This window comes from Lissotriton vulgaris, chromosome 8, assembly GCF_964263255.1.
Source record: "Lissotriton vulgaris chromosome 8, aLisVul1.2, whole genome shotgun sequence".
Lineage (NCBI taxonomy): Eukaryota > Metazoa > Chordata > Amphibia > Caudata > Salamandridae > Lissotriton > Lissotriton vulgaris.
Window position 1 is genome coordinate 406,847,929 of NC_141696.1, and position 27,919 is coordinate 406,875,847.

The 27,919-nt window shown below is 46.5% G+C and overlaps 1 protein-coding gene across 1 annotated transcript in view; it reads right to left on the bottom strand.

Moving 5' to 3' along the window:
• LOC147697095 (transmembrane protein 131-like) overlaps nucleotides 1–27,919 on the bottom strand; it is a 427,844-nt gene that overhangs the window by 302,925 nt on the left and 97,000 nt on the right. Inside the window, exons 3-4 of the mRNA XM_086934173.1 lie at nucleotides 21,868–22,026; nucleotides 10,640–11,211 (exon numbers count right to left, since the gene is read on the bottom strand). Of these exons, the coding sequence (XP_086790299.1) occupies nucleotides 10,640–11,211; nucleotides 21,868–22,026 (731 nt within the window). The remainder of the gene's footprint in view (nucleotides 1–10,639; nucleotides 11,212–21,867; nucleotides 22,027–27,919) is intronic.

Genomic DNA, 27,919 nt, shown 5'->3' on the forward strand with positions numbered 1-27,919 from the left:
AGCAGCCCTCACCCTGAATGTCTAGCTAAAATCAGAGGAGTTGTAATTGACCTTTCAGTTTGTCCTATCCATGAAAGTGGTCTATTGTGCGGCTCCTGGAAATTACTTCAGATCTCATTTATAAAGGCTAAGTATTTGTTGGGCAACTGCTGGCGAGCTAATGCAAATTAGCCTCGAGGAACTACAGGAAGGGTAAATTGAACTTTTTAAAAATTAGTTTTCCTTAATACTTATTAAAAAAAATCTAACCTCACAATTAAATTGGACTTTTAATGAGATTTAAAAAGAGCGGTTCAGTTATTTTCATTCATGGTCCCAAACCCAAGATAGAAATGTTAATATTTTAGACTGACTTCTGGTTTTCTGTACAGTCAGGTCTGCCACAGTGAAAATAGCTTTTAAGGCTTGTCACTGTAGTGGCATGGTGACATTACTTCTCCGAGTTCCACTCTTAAAATACCATGCACCCTGCCCTGTAGGTTAACAGGTCTACATAAGGGTGACTTTTTCATATTTAAAAGAGAGGTTATTTTAATAAGTTGCACTGTAGGTTTTACAGTGAAGCAGTCAGGTTACAATGGTAGGCCTGACGCTCATATTTTGGGGGCCCATTCTGTGGACTCCACAATAGGTACTACAGTTCACAAGTGACATTCTAGGCCATAGGTGCATTTTCTAGACCATATAGTGATGACTTGTATGCAAGTTAAATGTGGCAATCAGCAAAAAGCCAAAATAGCCATGTTTAAGAGGGGAGCATAGGCAATTTACACCTGCTAAGCACAGCGAAGATGTACAGATACCGTATTTTCCGGCGTATAAGACGACCTTTTAACCCCTTAAAATTTTCTGGAAAGTCGGGGGTCGTCTTATACGCCGGGTACAAAATTTTATGGTATTTTTTCATGCGCTTTTTCATAGCGAGGACTTCACTCGAAGGTGTCAGACCGCTTCACAATACGAAATAACAAGAAACAACACACCTTATGTTAAAAAATACAGCCACCGACCCTGGCAACGTCCAAAAATACAGCCACCGACCCTGGCAACGTCCACACCCAGGCCCCGCGCCATGAATTGTGCAAGTATCGAAAGCGAGCGTGTTTTTGTCATAGCGAGGACTTCACTCGAAGGTGTCAGACCGCTTCACAATAGGAAATAACAAGAAACAACACACCTTATGTAAAAAAATACAGCCACCGACCCTGGCAACGTCCACACCCAGGCCCCGCGCCATGAAGTATCGAAAGCGAGCGTTTTTTTCATAGCAAGGACTTCACTCGAAGGTGTCAAACCGCTTCACAAGCGAGCAAATGGCGCCATGAGTCTTACCTCGACTGCCGCTGCCGCTGTACACGCGCCTCCAACCGCTTGCACATCCCCAGGCAGACGAGGCAGCAGGACGAGGCAGCAGGACGTCCGAAACACGGTACATGGTAATGGGCAGCCAGCGCCGAAGATGGCAGCGCCCAGTGTGTTGACACGTTTGGCACGTTTTGGCACGCTCACCTCTCCCCTTGGCATGGGCGTGGCATAGAAAGGGGACTGTACAATGTTCCCGAATGTTCCCGAAGGCAGTAGAGCACTTGCCGTGATTGGCTGGTTGTTGCTAAGAGGAAAAACAGTCTCGTGACCAGATAGCGTATTTGCCGTACCGTACGTGTGGTGTTGAAGACAGTCTCTGCACCTGTCCATTCTGTACAGCACCAGTACCGTACATCGAGTGCAAATGGCAGACAGCGAAGAACCCGGCAAGGCTCCAGCAGCGCATCCAGAGCAAATGGCTGGCAGTCTAGAACTCAGCAAGGCTCCAGCAGTGGCAAGGAGAAGAAAATATGAAGCCAGCTACAAACTCAAAGTTGTGGCTTTTGCCACGGAACATAATAACTGTGCTGCTGCTAGGCAATATGGAGTGACAGAGAAGATGGTTCGGGCCTGGAGAGCAAATGAGCAAGCATTGCGGAGTATGCCAAGGGGCAAGTGTGCACTAAGAAGAGGCACCCCACATTGGCCAGAACTGGAAAAGCATGTAGCAGACATGGTGGCCGAGCATCGGCAAAGCGGGTATGTCGTGACCCGAAATAAAATCCGCTTGGTTGCACTTCAGTGGGCCAAATCTAATCCCGATCTCAGCCACAGATTTAAGGCCACTGTGTCCTGGTGTACCAGATTCTTGGGAAGGCATAATCTGGTATTGCGGCAAAAGACAAAAATTGCCCAGAAATTACCAGCGGATCTTGATGCCAAAATGCATAGCTTCCATCGCTACGTCATTAGGCTGCGCAATGAACATGTGTATGCGCTAAGTAGCATCGGAAACATGGATGAAACTCCGATGAATTTTGATATGATCGCCAACAAAACTGTCCATCAAAAAGGCGAAAAGACAATTTTAATAAAAACAACAGGACATGAGAAGTCCAGTTTCACTGTGGTACTTGCATGCACAGCTGATGGTGGCAAACTGAGGCCAATGGTTATTTTTAAAAGGAAAACAATGCCGAAACTCAAGTTTCCTGCTGGTTGTTTTGTGCATGTGAATGAGAAAGGATGGATGGATGAAGAAGGGGTAAAGCTATGGCTTGATAACGTATGGAGCAGGCGACCAGGTGGACTTCTACAAAGGCGTAGTCTACTGGTGTGGGATATGTTCAGGGCTCATTTAACTCCCAGCACCAAGCAAAGGCTGGCAAGACTGAAAACGGATGCTGCTGTTATACCTGGAGGACTGACATCGTTGGTGCAGCCACTGGATGTGTGCCTAAACAAGCCATTTAAAGATCGCATCCGAGAACAGTGGAATGAGTGGATGGTTAGCGGTGAAAAAACATTCACAAAAGGAGGAAACATGCGTGCGCCACAGTTGGATGTTTTGTGCAACTTTGTCATAAAGGCCTGGAACGACATCGATGCAGAAACAGTCATAAAGTCTTTCAAGAAGTGTGGCATATCGAACTCATTAGATGGTATGGAGGACGACTATCTGTGGGAAGGTGAAGAGGATGCCGAAGAAGAGACCACATCATCTGATACGGAATTGGTACAAGATCCATACGATGACTGCCTTACAGATGTACCACAAGATCTCATAGACTTACTTATGAGATCAGATGACGAAGAGGAGGATTTTGAAGGTTTTTAAAGGGAACGTTATAAATCCTGTAGAAATCGCTTGGATTTATGGGAAGTTATGGAACGTTTAATGCACTTGCACTGTTTCATGCACTACGTTATTTATGTTTGCCGTTATTCAGAAGTGACAGTTTTTGATATGGTTTTAAATAAAATGTTTCCGAGTAAAGCAAGATTGTTTCTACAACCAATTTCTTTGCGTTCAGTCTTTCAGTTTGTAAAATAAACGCTTATAGGTACCCACTGCCCACTGATAAAGCCTTACTGCTCACCCACAGGGAGGAGGACTAGACTAATACGGTAAGTTCAAAATACCGGTACATACTCGGAATGGCTATGCTGCGCTGGAAGTGGGGGGTCGTCTTATACGGCGAGTATAGCACTAAACCTAAAAATTTTCTGCCAAAGTCGGGGGTCGTCTTATACGCCGGGTCGTCTTATACGCCGGAAAATACGGTACCAGTAGTTCCCAAGAAAAAGGCAACACAATCCGGGTGATCATGCAGAAACGGAAGATTTCCTGCACCAGCCCACTCTTTTTTCCAGAAATGGAAGGCAAGTAGCAAGTTTTGAACTTGTGAAGCCACAGATTGTAGAAATCTCTCTGCAGCAAGTGTATTAGCCCAGTATATTATTTTATCAGTTTACGACCTGAGGCGTAACAGCAGCACTATAAAAGAGCTACTGCAACAGGGAGGAAAAAATAATGCAGCAGGGTTGACTAAATTAAGCAGAGTATTGCGAGGAATTGTTACCTTATTATGTTATTTTTTACATGTTAACACTGTCTGGAAACAAGTTTCATCTCATTAGTACCATTTTAAAACACAACTATTCCAATATGCAACTTAAAGGGGACCAGTAAATCTCTGTGAATGGCCTTCCACTTTGTAGCAACAGGTGACTGAATTTTAGTACCTTTTGATCCGTTTAACGTCTTTTTGTTAAAATCTGCAAAGTATGCATAGATCTTGGATTATGTGGCAATTGTTACAAATCCATAATCATGTGTAGAACGCTGTGGTTGCATAATTCCAGTGGCCCAACTACAATCCATTTCTGTCTGTTAATGGATAAAATTAGAGCTTTTGTAGGGAAACAGTATCTTCTAATTATATTAGCGAGCTATGCCTTTTGCAAGCACTTCAGGAGATTGAGGCTAGGCAACACAGCGGCAGCACATGCTGTCAATGCTCCCATGAAATTGATGCAAAGGATGACATTCACAAATTCAGAGTGCGCACAAGAGAAATGTCATGGCCATGTTCAGGACTTACAATGATTTAGATAATGACATAAAAGGAACCATGCGAGTCACAAATGGTGACTTAAACAAAGACAGACAGGGAAATAAAGGAAGGCTGTAAAGTCAGGCAAATACGTTTTCACTGTGCCTACTGCAAGGCCTTGCTAAGCTAACTAAAGAACAAACATACATTCTTTAGAAAATGTAGCTTATAATTGGTCTGTGTTTGAAGCACCACACCAAGAGACAAACATATTTCAGCGCCCAGGATGGAAAGACTTTGTGGAAGGGCACCTGGCAGCAAGGATAACATCGACCATATCCTTTGGCAAGGCAAATATATTCAGCTGCCACCACTCAATTAACACTCATGGAGGTGTAAACAGTGAAGACTCAGATGCAGGCCCCAACCCTGTTGCTGAGAAAGGATATCCTCCCTAAGTGAAAGCTTGACCAGAGGGCAAATGCTCAGGCCCAGCAGCATAAGGTACCCGGGAAGGGAAAACGTGTACCCAACCGCCAAATGTAGGCAGCAACCACTGCCATCACCATTATGATTACCAGAGGAGCCACGACAAGGCCAAAAGGGAGCCTGGTAAATTAAAAGTTTTCCTGGGCCCACCTTTAACTGCAAATAATGCTCACAGGACTGAAGGATGGGTGGATAGGAATAAGCATACTGCAAATCCAAGGACACCATCCATTCTCCTTGTTGCAGAGCTGACAGGATCCGAGCAAAATTGAGCATTTTGAACCTGTATTTCTTCAAAAGGTCAATCAGCATTGAAAGGTCCAGAATAGGCCTGAGGCCTCCATCCTCCAACATGCATGACTTTCCCTGTTTGGTACCCATTTGAGGGAACTCTATTGCAGCAGAAGGTTGACTTCTTGCAACAGGATGGTGGAATGATTTTCCAAAAGGTGCTCTGATGTAGGGGGAAAGGATGGGGATGAAAAGAATGACTATTTATTCAATGTCCAACTGGGGAGAAAGTATCAAATTCTGACTCCAACTGGCCAGGCATGAACCTAAAATTGCAAATTTAAACAAACTGGAAGCTGTTTTAGCAGGAGAGGAATTGGAAAATTGTTGTTCTAGCTGGAATGAATAGTTTCTGCTATTCTCAGGTTTTTAGCCTCAAAAGGACTGGGTAGGTTTCTGCAAAACAGATTAGAAGGGCTTATGTGGCCAATATGCTAGATCCTTGGAATAGCCTCCGAAATTCCTGCACTGAGGGAAATTGCTTAGCTAACATCAATTGTCACAATGATCGTTCTGTGGTGCAACTATACTTGAATCACTCTAGTACTGAATCTGGATTTACTCCAAATACTCTAGAGCTATTGAAGAGCATGCCCCTTAACCCTTTCGATGCTGATGACGAGCTCAGCTCGTCATCACCCACGGGTGTCGTGTGCTGATGACGAGCTGAGCTCGTCATAGTGCCACTAAAATGGCATTTTCCAGCACAGGACGGGAAAACTGCCAGCAGCCATGTGGTTAAAAACAATTGCACATTACCAGAAAACCTGGCTAGTTGTATCAAGTGTGCCTTCTGAAAATGAGCCTGTGGGAATGGTTGAACAGAAAGGAATTTCGATTAAGCGTGCTTGTTTAAGCTCAGAAAATAAGGCTTCTCTGGTGTCGAGTGCTCAGTTAGAGAGCCTGGATCACTGGGGGCCAGCCTAGACTCAGGTGGAATGACTGGTGGGAACAAGCATGGCAGAAAGACAGTAACTGCACAGAGGAAGCAACACTCTAGTTGACGAAAAGTAATTTAATACATTTGCCCTTGTCTCTACAATGGGCAACTAGTTCAAATGTGTGAGCTGCCCTTTGAATAACGTCTGCCCAAGTTGCGAATCTAGTTCTGTTTCAACAGACACATCTAGCTCATTTGCATTTTGCAAATCTGCATATAAAGAATTCTCAAAATAGTGAGGAACAAAGAACCTTCCTCCTCCTCCTCCTCTCATCGTCAAAGCCTTCAGGAGAAGAGGGTGCTTCTTGCATCGGGGTCCGAGTCTGAACCAAAAATAGCATGAATCCTCTGCTGACACCGACATAATGACAGATGTATTGGGCTTTGACCCAGCTATATAACCACTGGTTCCGCCTTGGTGACCTCCTAGTAAAACACAGGCATGAATTGGAGCAATGTCAGTTCAAGTTCAATGTTCAGCATCAGGAGCAGATCAACCAGTGCTAGTGGACTCTGCGTCTGTGACAGCACAGAATAACCAGCTTGGACCCTGATGCCGGTGTCTGTGTGATCCTGGTAATAGGCTTCAAGGGCAGTCTTGAGGGATGCCAGAGGGAGCCAGAAGCACACAAAATCTGCAGCATGACCTACATAAAGGGAGCTATTTGCTGCTGGGATGCACTAGAAGCAACTGCTATATCAGGACGTTGGCGAGGTGCAATCTGCACCTTGATGCCCTTGCGCCTATTCGCTAGATTTTGAGAGGCAGGATAAGGTTGGATCCTGCTCAACTTCCAAGCACTTTTATCTAGACTTTAACTTACTAGAAGACTCTGGCTGGGAAAAGGACTTTTTGTAGGAGCAGCTTCTAGACCAGTAATGGAGTCAGACCTGCAAATGGGAGAAGGACCTATCCAACTGCAAACTCTTCTTTTTTTACTCTTATTTTGTGTTACAGTTGGTCAAGATACACAGCAAATGCATACATCACATTTTCACATTTGGGCCCACTGTACAGTACATTATCAGCTTTGGCGTGTTCAGCCCTTGGAAGAGTAAGAATAAAGTCTGCTGCACCTCCCCTCTTACCTCTCTCCCAATACATCAGACTCCCTCCCCTACTCTAATGGATTCATTGTTCCCTGGTGTGGCATCCAGAGGCCCCAAATTTTCTCAAATTTCCGCATTGCACCTCTGGCCTTGTAAATTGTCTGCTCTGCTTGCTGGCACCAGTCCAGATCTTTCATCCAATGCTTTATCCATGAGGGTCTTTTTGCCTCCCACAGTCTTGCTAAGTAACGCTTCGCTACCACTGCTGCCACCCCCAGCCAAGTGCCTACTTTCTTTGCCCATTTTTCTTCAACAAGCATTCCCAGAAGTAACCACTGAGCATCCAGTGGTACTGGTATACCCGTCACTTCTGTCAACACTTCTATTAGTTTGGACCAACAGACCTGTATTTCCAGGCAAGACCATAGCATGTGAAAAAAATGTACCAAATTCTCCACACCTTCTAGAGCAGCAGGCCGACTCTGTCAGCCCCATTTTTGAGTACCCTCGTCCTAGATAGATATGACCTATGAAGTATTTGTAGCTGCACTGGTCGAAATCTAGCCCGTATCGCTATGGGCTTTGGAGCGCTTCACTCCATTCTTCGTTGTCTATATCCCCCGAAATCTACAGACCATGCCTCCCGCAATCCGCCAAGACCATCAGGCATATTGTTTCTAATGTTCTCATATGTCCGGGATACTGCTTTACTGGGCATTGGATCTAATAAGAGTGTATCCTCTAGAGGAGAGTAGTCAGGGATCAGCTCCACTTGGGTAAGTGGTCTTTCAGGGCTTGTTGTATCTGTCTATACCGGAATATTTCTGTCGGTGCCAGACCAAACTCCTTTGTCAATGCCCCAAAAGTGACTAATGCCCGGACCTCCATATATCTCCCAGCTTCTCAATGCCGATTATATGCCATTTTGTGTACACTCTCAATATCCCGACTTCTCCCAGCAGATTACTAACCCATAATGGGGTTTCAGCCGTGAGCTTCCCGTCCCATCCTAGGCATCTATTAGCGGCCTTAAAGGCCTGCAAAACTGCTGACGTGTGCAGCGGGAGCTAACCCCGTCCCCTGCCCTTGTACAGGAGTGCCGGGTAGTCTATTTCCCATGATCAGTCTGTCAACTCTAAATGCTGGTTCTTGCTTCTCCCCAAAGACCCAATCATTCACCACCATCAACTGGGCTGCCCAGTAGTTAGCTTTGAGGTTCGGTACTGCTAAGCCACCTTCGTACACCGCTCACTGTAGTTTTGCTAACAAAATTTGTGCTGCTCCCCCATCCCAGGATACTTTCCTGTTTTCTTAGATAAGACTCTGGAATCTTAAGTGGTGTGTTTTGGAAAACATACAGGAGTCTTGGGAGGGTCATCATCTTGAAGAGAGCGTCTCTCCCCATCAGTGTGAGTGGGAGTGCATGCCATTGACCCACATCCGTCTGGAAGAGTTCTATCTGGGGGACAATGTTGCGCTCCAGAAACCGCAACTCCAGCCTGGTTATCTTGATCCCTAAATATTTATATCTGTCCATTGCCACTGGAGCAGGACAGCTCCTCGGCAAGGACAGAGGAAAAATAAGGGACTTGTTAGAGTTGATCTGATACCCCGCATAGCTGCCAAATAGGTCAAAGATATGCAGAATTCTTGGGATAGATATACAAGGCTTGCTAACGTATAACAGAATATCATCTGCATACAGTGATATCTTTTCCTCCCAGTTATCATATACTGTTATTATCCATATTAGTGGGTCCACTCGAACCCAAGTCACCAGTGGTTTCAGGGCCAAGGCAAAAATCATAGGGGATAGGGGGCAACCATGCCTCGTTCTCCTCCTTAATTCTATTGTTTGTGACACATTACGATTTACCCTTAGCCTGGCTCTCGGACCCTGATATAACAAACGCACCCATGCACAGAACTCTGGTCCAAAGCCCAATCCCGGCAAAAGGGTAAAGTAGTAGTTCCATTCCACACTATCATAGGCCATTCTGGCGTCAAGGGATAATACTACCACATCCGTCCCCGTATTCTTTAGTAAAATGCAACACCCCATATAACCTTCTTAAATTCAAGCTTTTGCTTCGCTTTGAGACAAAACCGGACTGTTCCGCGTTAATCACCGAAGGCAGTGCTCCTGCTAACCAATTTGCAAGTACCTTAGCTAAGATTCTGGGGTCCACGTTTAGCAACGAGATCGGCCTATATGATTTGCACTCCTTTTGCGGGTCCCCTTTTTTAGGGATCACCTCTATTGTGGCCGTTCTCTGATTTTCTGGTAGAATTCCCCCTGCTCCAGCCTCTGAAAACATATTCAACAAGTGGGGTGCCAGTGTCTGAGCTGTTTTCTTAAATAGTTAAACGGGTAACCCATTAGGGCCCGAAGCCTTCCCTGACTGGAGATCACTTATCACAACCCCTATCTCTTCTACGGTAATTTCACCTTCTAGCATCTCAGAGTCCTCTTTAGTTAGTGTGGTTAGGTTCATGGTTGCGAGCAGCTCTGCACATTCCTCAGCAGACCTGGTGGCTCGCACTGTGTATACCCCCTCATAAAAATCAGCATAAACTGCAGCTATGGCTTCGTCCCCTGTATGCCCGTCTCCATCCCGGTCAAGGATTTCTGTTACCCAGTTCCTCTCACTATATTTCTCTAGCCAGGGTATGAGCTTTGTAGCCTTGTCTCCCACCTCATAGTCTCAGCGTTGTACTGCTAACGCGTGGGCCCTGGCGGGCACCCTCCGCTACTTCCTGCAACTCTTGCTGTGCCAACTGTAACAAACTCTTCTTATAATCACCAATTTCAAGTTTCGCCTTCAGGTCCCAAATTGCCTGGGGATGCATAAGGGCACACTTGCTGTACGACATAACAGTTGAGCCTGGAACCCAAGCACCACACTCTTCCCCTCAGTTCCCTCCGATCCTCCCCATATTTTCTCACATTTTTTCATACATCTTCGTGCTTTATAGATTTCATTTTCCATTGCCTTACAAAACACCATTCCCATTTACCAATGACTGTGTGTTGGGGGAAGTCCCTAAGCCCCACCTTTATGCTATGTAACCTTTTGCCCCATGCACCCCATATTTATCAGCAGTTTTTGATATCTTGTGTGATATGTTGAGTCCCACCTAGCGTTTGTTTCATCGACCATTCCAGCTGATTGTCACTATTTAATGAGGACAGACTATTTATACTTCTCATCTAAGCTTTCAACATCAAATATTAAGAACAACAGGAACCTAAGTGAAACATGCAGAATACCACGTACACTGGAAGCAATTAGAGATTGCAGTGAAATGAGCAAACAACGGAAAATACATTTCATTAGGCACATATTCATTAGCAGCACAAAATCCCAATTTTTACAGTGCAAGTGTAGCAAGACAAACTTCATTTGTATGCAGTGTGGAATGCAATAGCAATTGTATACATGTTGAAATACAACCACCGATTCAATACATATCTTTTGAAGTAAATCACACACTTCTTTGTACTTACCTTTACTTTTTGCTGCAGGTGAGGGGGGTGCCTCGGCAAACACTTCAGAGGGAGCTGATTCGAGGTGATCAAAGTCTTTGTCCATTGCTTCTATTAGACTGTTGAGATCGGAGTCCTCTGAGCTGTGCCTACTGCTGGCACACTCAGTGGGAGAGGGGATGCATGAGGTTTGCTGTGACAAAGAGGTCTCTATCTGTGGCTCCTGTTGCGACTGAGGCACTGTTGGTAGTTGCTGTATCTGATGCTCTGGTAGCACTTGTGCATTTTGCTGGTTTGGCTTGACTCCCCGGGTCTTTCTGCCCACCACATTTCCGGGGAATGCTACACTAGCATCTGGGGCAATTTGGCCCAGTTTGTTGGTGGGAGCGGTCTGTGTTAACGTCCTGCTTGTAAGGTTTGCACTGTTTTTGGATCTGACATTTTCTATATCGCCTACATTTCTATTGCTTTGAAGATGTGATGCAGAACTACATTGCTTGTGATTTCCTGCTGAAGATCTGTTTGAGGTTGTACCTCCACCATAAAATCCTCGGGCAGAATTCGGATTGGTATCAGATCCAAGGGAATTCAAGCTAAAGACAAGAAGAAAGATTAGACATATTAACCCTAGCAACATTCATTCCAGTAGCAAGACAGACTAGCATGAAACATTTTTACAGCGTGACAAACAAAAGACAACTCATGAAGAGAAGAAATTGCATACCTGGTTTTAACAATGGTTTAAAAGCAAATATTAATTTCTCCAGTGATCTCTTACCAAACATTACCACAAGCCAAACAGAATAATAGGAGGTACTGTGATGTCCTTTCAAGTGATTACATTGCGCATGACTGGAACAACCAATACATGTTGTCAATGGCTACAATTTATTAAATTTGTTCAGCACAGGGGTACTCTTGCTCTACAGAAGAGACTCAAGGGCCTAATTGGACTGCAATATGTTTGATGACTAGTCTAAAGCAATTCTTAACATAAAGCATTGTTTTAAAAGACTTGGTGTTTCAGGTGATTGGTTTCTTCTCCAAGCATAAGTTGGTAGGAGTTACAAAGCTTTGTGGCACACTCTCTGATAAATCTTCCTCTTCACTTGGTGAACTTATATGCTGGTATTTTAAATCTAAATCTACCCTACAACTCAAGACTGAGGCAAAGCTCAATGCAGTAACAGGCCCAACATACAGTGCATATGAAACTTTGGTATCAGCACTGTTAACATTCAATGTGCGCGTAACCCGAAAGAAACTTTGTGCACATAAGTGCTTGTGACACAAAAGGTGGACGGCGCTAGTGAGAAGTGACACAGTGATAAACGGCGCAAAGTGAAGAAATTGACGATATTCCGAAGGTACTTTTGTTTCACGAATAAATATTTATACAAGTTACAGAGGGATTTTTTTAACAATTTGTGAACCAGAGTAAAGCGCCAAAAGTTGCGCTAGGAAGTCAACGGCGTTTCGACCCGTAGCAGGTTAGGGTCATCTTCAGGACCAGGTTACCGGATTGTTTGTGCTGATGTAGGGAGTGATTAGGATGAAAGAGTCAGCGGGAGCTGATACAATGCGTAGGCAAGTCGTAAACGCTGTAAGTCCCAGAGGTAAATCCAAGAATAATGGTCTGATAAGATGTAGGTGAGAGCATCAATGGAGGCCAACACACAGAGATTTGTGTGAGACGTGCTACGTGAAGACAAACATACGCATAGTGCAAGGCAGGAAAACTGGCATTGAGCTGTGAGCGTCCAGTAGCTAAGGGGGACCAGTGGAGAAGTAAGGTGCACCGTCTGTAGTGCGATGAGAGGTCGCAAAAACCGCGTCCCAGATATGGCGTCCAAAGGCTTGGGGAGGGTAGAACTTAAAAGGCTGGGATACCGGCGTCACGGATAATGCGACCGGATCCTAGGGATGATTGTTAAGTTGGTCAATTTGTGACTGTGAGGTCAGGGCTGAATCCTCTGGTGGTAGGCAGGATGTTAAAAAACTCCTTTGTAACTTGTGTAAATATTTATTAGTGAACCACAAGTACCTTGTAAATATCACTTTCCGCCATTCATCGCTGTCACTTCTCACTAGCGTTGTCAACCTTGTTATGCTCACAATGAATGTTAACAATGCTGATACCAATGTTTCTTCTGTTTTTACCATTGTATGTTTTTTGAATATATTGTGCCCTTGGCACATAACTTTACCTTGGAGTCTCCCTGTTCCATTCTTCATGCAACTATATGTATGTGTTTGCTTAATAGCCAAATAAGTGCTGCCTGTTGAGACATTGTTTCTCTTACACATATTGGCTACCCTGGTCTCAACTGGGTATACGGGTAAACTGCTGTAGTCGGATATCTAATCTTTGGCACAACTGAGCCGCGACTGAACCCAAAGGCCAGATATGCAGCAGGATGGGTACAGCGGACAATCTTTAAAGAGGAGTCGAACTAGAAGTAATAAAAATCCACATTATGTACCACAGGCATCCCTTTTCATACTAGAGTACCAAAGCCACACTCCATTACAGACCAAGTACAAAAGACCAATATTGAAATCACAACGCTCTACTGGCAATTGGCAGTGTTACCACAAAATAGAAGCTGATGCCATGTTGCCACCCTGCAAATTTCATCAAGAGGAAGGCCTTCCATCTCTTGTCCATGAAGTAACCATCCTCCTTTTTTGGGGCAAATCTAAATACCCACACATAATGCAACCTAAGATAAAAACACAACCCAAAAGAACTCTGCAGAAAATGGATTCTAAAACCGTCCTTGCTGAATTTGTTGCTGCAAATGTCACGAAGACACTATCAGGTTACAGCCATCTCAATGTCCAACATATTTTAGCATTTCAATTCATACAAGAAAACTGTGAAAACTTTTATTGGAAACTCTAGCTGGTAAGGGACAGTATTCTGTCAATGAAAACTGTCATTTCCCAATGGTGGCCCATCACAACTGACATGACTGTACTCTAAATGTATAACCAAGTTACTCCATTTGGGCACTTTACCTTCCAGGGCTAGTGAATTAGAGCAGTCAAGAATTATTCTAGTACATTGCAGGGTTTAGAAGCTCAGATACAACAAGAAACAGAAGTAACAGTCAAACACAATGTAAAGCCAGTGCTTTATCTTCAAAGGAGAACAAAAAGGTTACTTACACAGTAATAAAAATAAATAGTTAGAACTATGATAAGGGAAGAAAAAGCCGAAGATGCTAGCACTTTGTGAAGGTATAATGTAATAGTTTTCAAAGCAACTCACATGTAAGACTTTCTATTGCATTGACCAAGGTTAACTTATAGGATTGCACTCAGATGAACACAGATTTTTGTGACTCTTTTGGTTTACTTTATTTTTTGTCACAATCGTTTTCAATAATATGCTAGAGGCACCAGACAAGAAACACAACACATCACAATTGCATGTCCTTTCAATTCATAGTTGCTGATATTACAGGTCTTCAAGTATGTAATGTCCATTCGAGAGAGAGTTCAGTATTGGGAATAATAAAGAGCCTTGATGGTGAATCCAGGATAATCACTCTGCGTGTAGCAGCTTTAGCGCTAGTGGGGTGAGAGTGTAAGCCTTCTGCAGGCTGCTTCTTAGCCAATGCATATCAGATCTTAATGCAGAGGAATATCCATCGAGAGAGTCTCTGTACTTGCACGTCTTGCCCTTCTTTGCTCCAGCGAACCACACAAAGAGCTCACTTGTTCTTTGGTATGATCGATGTAAAAGCGGAGTGATCTGGTGGGGTTCAATCAATGAGTCCCTCTTCCCCTATCAAAATATGAGACAGAGTAAAAAAGGTGGGAAGACGGACAGCTTGTCTGATGTAAAAAGGCATCATCACCTTTGGCAGGAACGCCACTTAGACTCCTGAGCACTGGTGTGTCTGGACCGGGTGAGCCCAAAGTTAACTCACTCAGTGCAGGGATGATCGTTTTTAAGGTGAGCAGATGCATTGGTTTGAAAGGGGCATGAATAAGAACTGTGAGGAATAGATTCAAGTCCCTCTGTGGCATTACAGAGGGCGTTGGCGGAAACATATGCGCACACCTTTCATTCAACGCATCACAACCACTGACTTGAACAAAGACGGTTGGTCCGGCAAACATAAAAAGGCGGACGGATAACCTTGAAATGTGTCCAGAGAACAACCTTGCTGGGTCAAAAACAAAGCAACTAACAATGAATCTGACAATTTCGCCTGCATGGCCCTGACAGGCACCACACAGAGTTAATCCCGGAGAGAGTTTTCTCAGGAGCTCAAGCACACAAAAGTGCTTTCATTGTGCTTTCTCGACGGTGGTAAACAGATCTAAGCAACGTTCTCCCCACTGTTGGAAGATTCCCTTTGCCCCCTCCGTATGCAATTGCCATTTGTAATCCACTAGGAATTACAAACTTAGTTTGTCTGCCCTGGTGTTTAAAACTTCCAAGCAGTGTGATACAAAAGAAATCCCTGGATGATCCAGCCATCACCACAGCCTTAGAACTTCCAGGCACAGAACTCTGGACCCCATCCCACCCTACTTGTTTCAGTACCACATGGCAGTGGTTTTGTCCATGAGAACCTGCACCAGCTCCTTTTGATAGTAGGTAGGAAGGCCTTTAATGCCAAACAAATCTATCCACAACTCCAGCAAGATGATATGCAATCAAGGTTCTGTTGGAGACCACAGTCCTCTAACATCCACCGATCCAAGATGACCTCTACAACGTAGTCATGCTTCCGTCATCCTTCATAAACTATAATTGAGGAAGGGATAGTGGTTAGCAACTGGCCTAATTTTGGCCAACTGCTACCACTGAAGATCTTTTGCAGTCTCTTTCAACACCTGGTCAGTATACAGGATGCAGTTGGCAAGTAGGCCAGGAGGCCAAGAAGCCTCGGATCCATCCTCACTGATAACCTGGAGAGAACCTAGGACATCAAATGTCCTGGACTCGTTGGTTTGGGGAAAGACTCAAAACTGCATCGTATCCAGGATGGCTCCTAATGAAGGACCCGCAGAGTAGTAGTCAGGTGTGAATTTGCAGAATGACTGAGAAACCCAATGATGTCAACAGGTTTACAGTTGCCTTGAGGCTGTCCATGACTGCCTGTGGCAGCCAGTGTTCTACAGCCAGTCATCAAGGTAGAGAAAGACAGGTATCCCTGACCTGTGAGTATGGGCTTCCATCACATTTATGCGCACTTCAGTAGCACTGGTGAAGCAAAAAGGGAGCTTCCCAGAAATTTGGGGGTGAATCGAGAGTAGAGATGGAATTCGCTACTTTCTGGAGGGAGATATAGTGGCACAGTAACGCTCTTGGCTCTTCTCCATAGAGTGGCGGGAAGGGGCAGAGTCCTACTTGGACTTGTGCTAGGGTGGACCATCATGGTGGCCCTGTGAGATTCTTTCCTTCAGGTTGGAATCTTGAAAAAGACTAGGATTCTATAAGAAAAAGCATGAGGATTGTTTTGTTCCCAAATTTGTGTACAATGGCAGAAGCCCATAGGCAAAAACCTCAGGTGGTGTGGAAGGAACTGACTGCCTTGTGCGCCACTTTTTCAGTGTGACATCCAGCTCAATTCAGAATCGGAAAGAGGATTAAACACGTCTTCACCCAAACGGAGGCAACTTGTTTTTTCCGGGACAGCAGCAAATCTGTCCCAACCTGAAAATGCAACATGAGGCATCTGATAAAGGTGGTGGTACACTACAGCAGATCCCTTGATTGAGAACTCTGTGGGCTACTATGGTCCAGCAGAAGATGGAGATACCTTTCCTGTGATAACTTTTTTTTGGGGTTATTAGTTTGTCTCTCTTTCGGTCTACAGCATCTTCCAAATGTATTTCTCTCAATGTACAAAGTTGTCGTAAAAAGTGTATATTCTCTTGTAACCTGCTAGTGGTTTCTGACACCATTTGAAGCAATTACAGCTTGGGTCAATGGTAAGAGGTCACGTTATATGGCAGAATTTACTGTACCTTTCGATCTTTATCTTGATTACCAATTGAAAAAAAAGTACGAAAACTGACGGTACAATATTGCTCAGTCTAGAGTGGCAATATGGCATCAACCATTACTTAGTATCAAACAAGAGTTGAGGTACAACATTTAACTAGCAATGAATATGTATATTGTGCTTACCGTGGAATACATTTCTGCAATGTAGTGCCAACTATGTGTTAGAAAACCCACAAATTAAAGACTGTGTTAATAATTTCCCCTGAAAAGAGTGTCGGGACGGGTGAGATTCTAAAATCAACAGGTAATTATTGCATGAGTAGCGAAGGAATAATGAATTCTAAAAGAAAATAGATTATCACTACCTAAATAACCAGGAATTTCCAAAACATGGTATGAGAAGCAGGGAGTCTTGCATCAGGCAGTGTATACACATTATGCTCCTCCACGGGCATGGCACCAGCATCATGTCACTGGGCTGATGGGAGGGGAAGGATAAACTTAAACATAAGTCAGTCATGCATGCAGAACAAAAAAAATGAAATTGAAGAAAATTGAAAATCAAAAGCCCGTTAAATGAACAGTACTGGTCTGTACAGTTTGGGTTACTTTCTCTGCAAAGGAGACGGCAACTTCTCTATGGAAAATAAAATGTTTCCCTATCATCCACTAGGCAGTGTGTATCAAGAATTGAAATAGGCAAACTAAATCAAATCAAATAAGCTTTATTCGATTGTAACATACAACAATAAAAGCACAAAATATACATAACAAATTTACTATAACTCTTGACATCATACATCCATTTAAAAAATAAAAAAATAGGGCGTAAGACATCACTTTAGGATAGCGAGTTGAACAATTGGCGGCTATTCGGTTCAAAAATCATCAACAAGACTAGTTTAGGCAAAAGATAAAAACACATAATACATGCTCAATCCCAGTACGACATACGAGAAATTTAACAGTGGCACAAATATTTAAAAACTCGAGGGTATACAATTTAAAGTGCGTGGCGCATAGGTCATCATATCAGTCACTAACATTCTATGTTGGAAAAAAGATTCATGGAATTATAATTCTTTTTCTGGCCTTAATTGATCTAAGGATGAAAGTAGCAACAAAAAAGCAAATCCCGGGTCTTCCATGGTTAGTAATAGCAACATAGCAGCTTTAATAGTTCTAATCCCATGTTTCTTAAAAAGTGGTTTGAGAAACATAATTCTAAAAGACAGGAACAGGTCGCATAAAAGTAGAAAGTGCATAGTGCTCTGCTTGGAAATCCATTCACATGGGCAAGGTAAGGACCCCAGGACACCCCCACGCCGCACGGCTCGCCAGCTGTGACCCCGGTGCCCCCTCGCTGCTGCTCGTTTTTCTACTCAGCTGCTGCCCTCATTTTCGTGCTTCCTCAGGATTGTACTTCTTCTATGCTAGTAATGTGATACTGTGCCTATTTGTTCTGATAGTGATATTGAGCTTATTTGTTAATTGTCCCCTTTGGTGTGCCCCCCCCGCTCCCCGCTTCCCGCCGCTGCTCCCTTGAGGCCCACCCCTTTTTTCTCTTCTGTACCCCTGCCCCGCTCCCGCCTCCCAGCTGCTCCTCCCTCCCACTTCGCCTCATATGGAGCCCGGGCGTACGCGCAGCGGGCGCGCCGAAAGCAAGCCCGTCCGTGCCTGGACCGCGCCCAGCGCCAAGACCCCTGGCCCCGACGATGTGAACAAACCCGATAGACCTACGACGCAGCCACCCTCCACGCACTCAACGCCAGCCGGAACCCTGCCTGCTACCGAGCCACCCCGAAACGCACCCACGGACCCTTCACCTGCCAAGCCTGCCAATTCACATACCTCCGAACCTGCACCCCACCCGCCAAGCCGAGCAGCAGCAACAACCACCTCAAGTGCATCCTGCTCAACACCTGCTCCGTCCACAGGCACGCCGTAGAACTCTGGAACCTCCTCGACACAACATCACCAGACGTCGCCTTCCTCACAGAAACCTGGATGAACGCCTCCTCAGCCCCCGATATCGCCATAGCCATCCCAGATGGCTACAAGATCACCCGGAGGGACCGCGTCAACCAAACCGGAGGAGGTATCGCCATCGTCCACAGAAACACCATCCGCATCCGCATCACAACCAACTCTGACGACACCCTCACCACCACGCACCTTCACTTCCAGATACACACCGACCCCAAGACCACCCTCAGAGGCACCCTCATCTACAGACCCCCGGGACCACACACACAATTCAGCGAAGCCATCGCAGACTTCGTCAGTCCGCACGCCCTCACCTCCACATACTACATCCTCCTAGGGGACCTCAACTTCCACCTCGATAACAACAAGGACTGCAACACCGCCGCCCTGCTGCACAACCTCGCCAACATCGAACTCAAGCAACTGGTGACCACCCCCACCCACTACGCCAGCCACACACTTGACCCAGTCTTCTCCTCCAGCAAGCACATCTCCTTCAGCCGCTCCGCCGGACTTCACTGGATAGATCACAGCTGCGTCCACTTCAACTTCAGGAGAACCACGACCCACCACCACCCACAACAGGTTCCCCGCAGAAGCTGGAGCAAGATCACCGCTGACCAGCTCACCACCGCCCTCAGCCAGAACCCACCCACCAGCACGACTGACCCCAACGAAGCAGCCCGCAACCTCACTCAGTGGCTCACCAACTGCACCGACGACCTCGCACCACTGAAGAACCCTCCCAGCAGACCCGGCAGCAGAAAAGCCTCGTGGTTTACCAACGACCTCAAAAACTCCAAGAAAACCTGCCGCACCCTCGAGAAAGCCTGGCGCTACGACCAGATAGCAGAACACATGGCCGCCCTCAAGAACGCCACCTACAAACACCACCAGCTGATTCTCACCACCAAGAAGACCACATTCAAAGAACGACTGGACAACAACACCCACAACAGCAAGGAACTCTTCAGCATCGTTAAAGAGCTCTCCAACCCCAGCGCCTGCAACAACAACATCAAGACTCACTCGCCTCGTTCTTCCACCGCAAGATCGCCGACATACACAACAGCTTTGGCGCACTGACCACGCACCCAATCACCGAACCAGCGCCCCCCACCACCACCCTTTGCACCTGGACCCCTGTCAACACCATTCACTCCAGCTCCCCTACCGACCCCTGCCCACACCACATCTTCAACAAAGCCGACTCCATCATCGCACCCCAACTCCGGAACATCATCAACAGCTCCTTCGCATCCGCCACCTACCCGGAGAGTTGGAAACATGGCGAGCTGAGCGCCATCCTGAAGAAATCCACCGACGACATCAGGTCCCTGCTCGACAACGGGGAAACTGCTGCCCTCATCCTCCTGGACCTCTCAGCAGCCTTCGACACCGTATGCCACCGTACCCTGATACAGCGCCTCAGCAACACCGGAATCCAAGGAGTGGCCCTGGAGTGGATCATCTCGTTCCTCGACGGAAGAACCCAGAGAGTCCGCCTTACCCCGTTACGATCCGCAGCCACTGAAGTCATCTGCGGCGTTCCGCAAGGATTCTCACTCAGCCCACCCTCTTCAACATCTACATGAGCCCCCTCGCAGCCATCGCACGCCAACACAGCCTCAATATCAACTCCTACGCTGACGACACACAGCTGATCCTCGCCCTCACCAACGACCCCGCCACCGTCAAAGCCAACCTCCAGGAAGGAATGAAAGACGTCGCGGAATGGATGAAGATCAGCCGTCTGAAACTGAACTCAGACAAGACGGAAGTCCTCATCCTCGGACCATCTCCCTCTGCCTGGAACGACTCCTGGTGGCCCCCTGCCCTGGGCACCGCACCCAAGCCAACGGACCACGCACACAACCTGGGCTTCATCCTGGACTCCTCCCTCACGATGACCAAGCAAGTCAACGCCGTCTCGTCATCCTGCTTCAACACCCTGCGCATGCTCCGAAAGATCTTCCGATGGATCCCTACTGAAACCAGGAAGACGCTCACCCAGGCCCTCGTCACCAGCCGTCTGGACTACGGGAACACCCTCTACAATGGAACCACAGCCAAACTCCAGAAAAGACTCCAGCGCATTCAGAACGCCTCAGCATGACTCATCCTAGACATCCCTGCCACAGCCACATCTCTGCCCACCTGAAAGACCTGCACTGGCTCCCCGTCAACAAGAGGATCACATTCAGACTCCTCACCCACAAGGCTCTCCACGACACAGGCCCGAAGCACCTCAACAGACGCCTCACATTCTACCCACCCACCCGCCAGCTCCGATCCGCCAGCATCGCCCTCACCTCCGTCCCACGAATCCGCAAATCCACCGTTGGAGGAAGATCCTTCTCCTACCTGGCTGCCAAGACATGGAACTCCCTCCCCACTGACCTACGGCTGACCCTGGACCATCTCTCCTTCAGGAAACAACTCAAGACCTGGCTGTTCGAGCAGTAGCGACCGCCGTCCCTCAGCGCCTTGAGACCCTTACGGGTGAGTAGCGCGCTATACAAATTCTATTGATTGATTGATTGAGGACGGATGTCGTTTCAAAGTTGCAAATGCAATCAGGTGATGCACTAAACACATCCTTAATCTAATCAAAACAAAAAGATGTGATGTCTAGTAACAAAAGAAAAATACGCTGGGAAGCCTATCGTATCGGTATACATGTGATAAAACTGATACGTAGACTGTTTCATGACTATCGCTTTCCTATTTTCTATCACTCGCGAGAGATAGGTATTTTTCGAATCCTGTTTAGACATTGAGTCATTAAAATTACCCAAGTCATTAAAATTACCAGATAGGCAAACTAAATAGAATTACATTTTGTTTTATGCATATTTGTCAAATACAACCAAAATTATTAGCAGACCTACGTCCAAGGTCTATAAATCAATGAAAACTGTTTACTGGTTTCCATTAAATCTTCAAACACCCCCACTTAAAATATGTGTACTAGGGATAGATGTAAACTTTAGGTTTAAATACTAGTCGCATTAGCAATGCCTAAGTTGCTAATATAATTTTTTCATCATTGTAAAGTAATAAGAATTCGGGATTTGCAAGCTTACCAATGTTTTATTGTACATTTTTTTTTCAATTTTTGATTTAAAAGTACATTCCAAGGGGATTTTTTGCCATTGTTTATGTAAGGAAGCAATTAAACCACCAACAATATGCACATCTAGGATACACCACTTCGCTACAGACTAAACAACTAAATCTGGGGTAGTATTTAAAGCAAGAAAAAGGTTAAAATGAAGCAATGTATACTTACTTTGCATCCGATGAAATGCCAACAATTCTCCGGAGATCAAATGGCCTTCCCATATCAAAAGGAGGATTTGACACCTCAAAAGAAAGACGCCTCCGAAAAGGCTCCCAAATTCCTTGAGCTTCTAAATAGGCTGTTCCAATTACTAAGAGAAAAAGCACGCTACAAGAATCAAAAGAGAAGGGAAAACATTAAAACTAACCTGGTATGCCGGGTTAGATGCCGAAGTACAGCACTTTCTTACCATCTACTGCTTCTTGTAGACCTACAGAGATCTACAAAGACATCAACACTTAAATATTTAGCACACAGAAGCGCCCTGATATATTATATACAATTATAATATACCAACGCAAGAGACAAAAGAAATGAGGATAGAAATTAAAACAATTTGTATCTGCCTGGATGCCAAAGTTCAGTATTTTCCTACTGCCTAGTGGTTCTTATAGACCTAAAGTGAAATATAAACACACCATTCAAGTGTTTAGTTCACAGTAATACTATGGTATTTTATATAGCACTTATGGTGTACTCCCAACTGCAGATAATTTTTCACAAGGGTGTAGCTATCATGGTTACTATTACCCATAAATTGCCTGGATTTGAACCATTTGCCTATTACTGTGCAAAAATCTTCAATAGGTTGAAATACAGGCTTACCACAGTATTTCAAAGTGCATAACATAAGAGGAAGCTGCAATACCAATTAGATGAACATTAACCCTTCGTCACTCTCAAATTATGGGCTGATGTATTGCATCATTTATTTTGGTGTTTATTTAGCATCAACTTAAATTTCATTATATTAACACAATGGGGAAATGCAACAAAATCAGCTGGTTTTCTTTAAGCCAGTTAAGGGTTATCGTTTATATCAATTCTTCCGGTCAGCTTCATGTGTGTCTTTTTCTTAAGAAGTTTAACAATAAAATGTTATCCCGTGCAGAAAAGAATCATCCCAAAGTTACAGTTTGCTTTTTGCTGTACTATGTCAACAGGTATACCAGTATATTCAAAATATGGACTTCTTAGAGTGCTCATCCAAGAAAAGGAAACTATAGTTTTATTTTTTTCAGAACTTCATATAAAACAATCACTACAAATGTTGTAACTACTTGATTTGATGATACAGGAATGTATTTGAAAACAGTTTTGTTATGGTATTCAATTAGGCAACCACTAACAAAGTTCCAGAAAAGGAACCTTTCACATTTCAATAGTGTCTACACTTCAGACATCCCAAAACATATAACAATATTGCAAAACTCAAATTTGCTCTGTGTTCTACGTCTCTAGAGAGTTAGCAACGTGAAAGGCACAGGGGGGGAAAAAAAGTAACACCCATTAAAGGTCTTCAGAAAAGTGCAGCACCACACAGTACTCCATTGCTCTATGATTCCTTAACCTAGTAGTATCTTCCAGTGTCAGACTGGATACGGACATTTTCGAGCAGCATCTCTGCCCACCAGTAGGTGGTTGTATTCTTCTCTGTATCACCGCTGAAAGTGATGCAGCGGTATGTAGATATGCACCACCTTGACTTGAGGATGTCCGTTCATTTTCAGGACTTTCAACACCAGGAGAGTGGAGCCACAATGAATACTGGCCACTGGAGAGGTCTATAGGGCCCTTTTCAACGGGAAACCCTAATCCTTTAATCAGGTTGCAGAGCGGGGAGGTTGGGAGAGTTGGTAAGGAATCTGTGGCTAGATGGATTCTCCACAAGATAAGGTATTACCAAGGGTAAGTAACTTGTTCATCTGATAGAGACTATTAGCTGCAGATCCCTTACCTAATATTAGATAACCAACCAATGCCTTCCCTGATTCGAGTCTGCAAACCCTACTTAGACTAGAAAGCACTGCAGGACCGAACAGGCAAAATCCCCGTCCCGATTGACCGGACTGCCCAGGCAGTAGTGCTTAGTAAAGGTGTGCAAGGAAGTCCACGTTGCAGCCTGACAAATGTCCAAGACAAGAACTTCGAATGCTAACACAGTGGTCGCAGTTTTGGCTCTAGCAGAATGAGCAAGCAAGCCCTCAGGTTGCTTCTAGGCCAATCTGTGGCAGATCATTAAGCAGACCACTATCCATCAGAAGATGGTTAGTTTCTCCACAGCCTTCTCTTTCTTGGCCCTGATGTATCCTATGAACAGTTTATCATCCACACTGAAGCCTTTTGTGCGGTCAAAGTAGAACGACAATGCTCTTTTTGGGTCCAGGAGGTGGAGTTTCTCCTCTTCCTTAAAAGGATGAGGCAGGGTAAAAAAAGGTAGGCCGGGTGATGGTCTGGCCTGTATGAAAAGGAGTGACTACCTTTGGAAGGAAGCAGGCATGTGTCCGGAGAAATCTCGTCACAACAGGTGGCTTAAATAAAGTTGGCTGGTCTGTCAACTGGACAAATGGAGAGATGGCTGAAAGATAGCCCTTAACTGAGCCCAGAGCAGACTCCTGCTAGGTCAAAGAAAGAAGAAATAATAAGACTTGAGAAAGAGGAGCAGAGAGGGATTCACTGCTTCTGGATACATACCTTGCCACAAATTTGTCCCATGGCAGGCGTATACCATCTTGATGGAGGGACGTTTTGCTGCAAAAATAACATCACAGACTCCAGGAGGATGGTCAAAGGTTGTCAGTTGTCACCGATCAATCTCCAAGCATGAAGGAGAAGGCTGAGAAGATGTGGAGGTTCAGGTACAAGATCCTCCTCTGTTGGTGCGACAGAACATCCTCCCAAAGAGGCAGTTTGATCAGAGGACTGGAGCCCTTATGCAGCAGTCCGCAATACTAGACTCTTCGTGCTCAATGCACAAGTTACTACTTGTGTAACGATATATCTGTAAGAGACATTAGTTAGTGATAGATTCCTTACCTTAGAATATCCCCAGGCGTCAGACTGGATCCGGAAAGTTTTGCGTAGCAGTACCCTTGCGCGTCGGTAGGCGTCGTCTGCGGCTCCGCGTCCGTCGTCGGCGCCGTGATGACGTCGTCGGAGTACTTAGACGCCGCCTCCGCGTGCTGACGTCAGTTCTTAGCGACAGCTTTTCCGCGCCAGAAGCGCAGAGCCATGACAAAAACCGACACTGGTGCCAAGAAACTAGGGCCCTGAAAGGGGATGACCTTAACCCTAGATATCGGTCCGCAGAACGGGGAGGATGGGTGGGTCGGTAAGGAATCTATCACTAACTAATGTCTCTTACAGATATATCGTTACACAAGTAGTAACTTGTGCATCTGAAAGAGACACGTTAGTGATAGATTCCTTACCTTAGAATTGATACCCCAGCAATACCATCCCTTAGTGGTGGGTCTGCGAACCAATATTTACACCAGAAAGTCCTGGAGAACGGAACGGCCGAAGTAGCCATCCCTCCGTACTTGCTGGTCGAGGCAGTAGTGCCTCGCAAACGTGTGCAACGAAGCCCACGTAGCAGCCTGGCAAATGTCCTGCAAGGGCACACCTCGGCCCAAGGCAGTTGTAGTGGCCGTGGCTCGAGTGGAATGAGCCCGCAGCCCAACAGGTGGTTCCTTCTTAGCCAAGGAGTAACTCGCCTGGATGCACATGATAATCCATCGGGAAATGGTCCTCTTGTGCACCGCTTTCCCTTTCTTAGCGCCCGCGTACCCAACAAAGAGTTGATCATCCACCCGGAACTGGCGTGTGCGATCCAGATAGAATGAGAGCGCACGTTTTGGGTCCAGACGGTGGAGCCTCTCCTCCTATCTCGAGGGGTGCGGAGGCGGAAAGAAGGTGGGCAATGTGATGGACTGCCCTATGTGGAAGGCCGTAACCACCTTAGGCAAGAAGGAGGGCCTAGTCCTCAAAACAACCTTGTCCGGATGGACTGAAAGGAAAGGAGGCTTACAAGAAAGAGCCTGGAGCTCACTCACTCTCCTGGCAGAGATGATGGCTACCAGGAAAGCAGTCTTCAAAGAAAGAAGGCGAAGTGGACAGTTATGAAGTGGCTCAAAGGGAGCGAACATCAGAAATGTTAGAACCAGATTCAAGTCCCACTGAGGCATCACGAAAGGAACAGGAGGAAAGGTATGAGTGATGCCCTTCAGAAATCTGTTTACTATAGGGGACTTGAACAAAGAAGGTTGGTCAGGCAGCCTCAGAAAGGCTGAAAGAGCAGAAAGATAGCCCTTGATAGTGCCCAGAGCAGAGCCCTGCTGGGCAAGAGAAAGAAGGAAGAGAAGAATCTCAGAGAGAGGGGCATTGAGAGGATCCACAGCCTTTGCTGTGCACCATGCCACAAATCTGTTCCACCTGCAGGCGTATACCGTTTTTGTGGAGGAACGCCTGGCTGCCAGAATGATGTTGCAAACTTCAGGAGGCAAGTCAAATGGCCTCAACTGCCGCCGCTCAATCTCCATGCATGGAGGTGGAGACTGGACAGGTTCGGGTGGAGGACCGTCCCCTGCTGCTGCGACAGAAGGTCCTCCTGAAGAGGCAGACGAACCGGGGGATCGACTGACATATTGAGTAGCTCGGGATACCAGAACCTTCGTGCCCAGTCCGGAGCCACAAGGATGACTTGTGCTCGGTCGCGCTTGATCTTCTTCAGCACTCTGGGCAGAAGTGGTATAGGCGGAAAGGCGTACAACAGACCGCAGCTCCCCTCATGACGAAAAGCGTCTCCGAGCGAGTGCCGCCTTGGAAATTCCACCGCGCAGAACTGAGGACATTGCGCGTTCTCTTCGGTGGCGAATAGATCTAACCAAGGCTCTCCCCAACGCAGAAAGAGGCCTTGCGCCACGTCCGAGTTCAGACGCCATTCGTGATCCATCGAGCACCGACGGCTGAGTTCGTCCGCCCTGGCGTTCAGAGAACCTGCCAGGTGTTGAACCACCAGAGTCACGCCCTGATGTTCCAGCCATTGCCAGAGACGCAGAGCCTCCTGGCAAAGGGTCCACGACCCCACTCCGCCTTGCTTGTTGCAGTACCACATGGCGGTGGTGTTGTCGGTGAACACCTGCACTGCACTCCCTCGGACAGACGGGAGGAATGCTTTCAGTGCCAGACGAATCGCCCTCAGCTCCCGAAGGTTGATGTGGAGCTGGGACTCCGCCGGAGACCAGATTCCTCTGATCTCCGCCTCTCCCAAGTGGCCACCCCAGCCCTGGAGGGACGCGTCCGTCACAACTACGTGCTCCGGTTGGGGAAGGGAGAGGGATCTGCCGTTGACCCAATCGCGGTCCGTGAGCCACCACTGCAGCTGTCTCGCAGTGCCCTCCGAGATCAGGACATGGTCGGAAAGGTTGCCCCGGTGCTGGGCCCACTGAAACTTTAGGTCCCACTGCAGAGCCCGCATCCGCCACCGTGCGTGATGCACCAGAAGGATGCAGGAGGCCATCAGCCCCAGAAGCCGCAGCGTCAACCTGACCGAAACCCGGGATAACGGCCCGAAGACCGGGATCAGGGCCTGAATATCCCGGACTCGCTGTTCGGGCGGGTAAACCCGAAACTGCGCCGAGTCGAGAACCGCTCCGATGAAAAGGAGCTTCTGAGAGGGGCACAGGTGTGACTTCGGCACATTGATGGAAAATCCCAGCCTGTGCAGGAGATCCGCCGTAGTATGGAGGTGGGTGACGACTGCCTGGGGCGAGCCCGCCTTCAACAACCAGTCGTCTAGGTAGGGGAAGGCTGAAACCCCTAACCTGCGCAGGTGAGCTGCGACCACCGCCATCACCTTCGTGAACACCCGTGGGGCGCTGGTAAGGCCGAAGGGGAGCACGGTAAACTGAAAGTGCTCGTGGCCTACCGTGAACCGCAGGTAACGCCAGTGGGCCGGCAGGACGGGGATGTGGAAATACGCATCCTGCAAGTCCAACGCTACCATCCAGTCTCCTGGGTCTAGGGCAGTCAAGACCTGAGCCAGGGTCAGCATTTTGAACTTCTCCTTCCGGAGGAAGCCGTTGACGTTCCTCAGATCCAAGATAGGGCGTAGGCCCCCTTTGCCCTTCTTGGGTACCAGGAAGTAGTGGGAGTAGCAACCACGTCCTACTTCTGGCCCAGGAACGCGCTCGATGGCCCCCTTGGCCAAGAGGGCCGA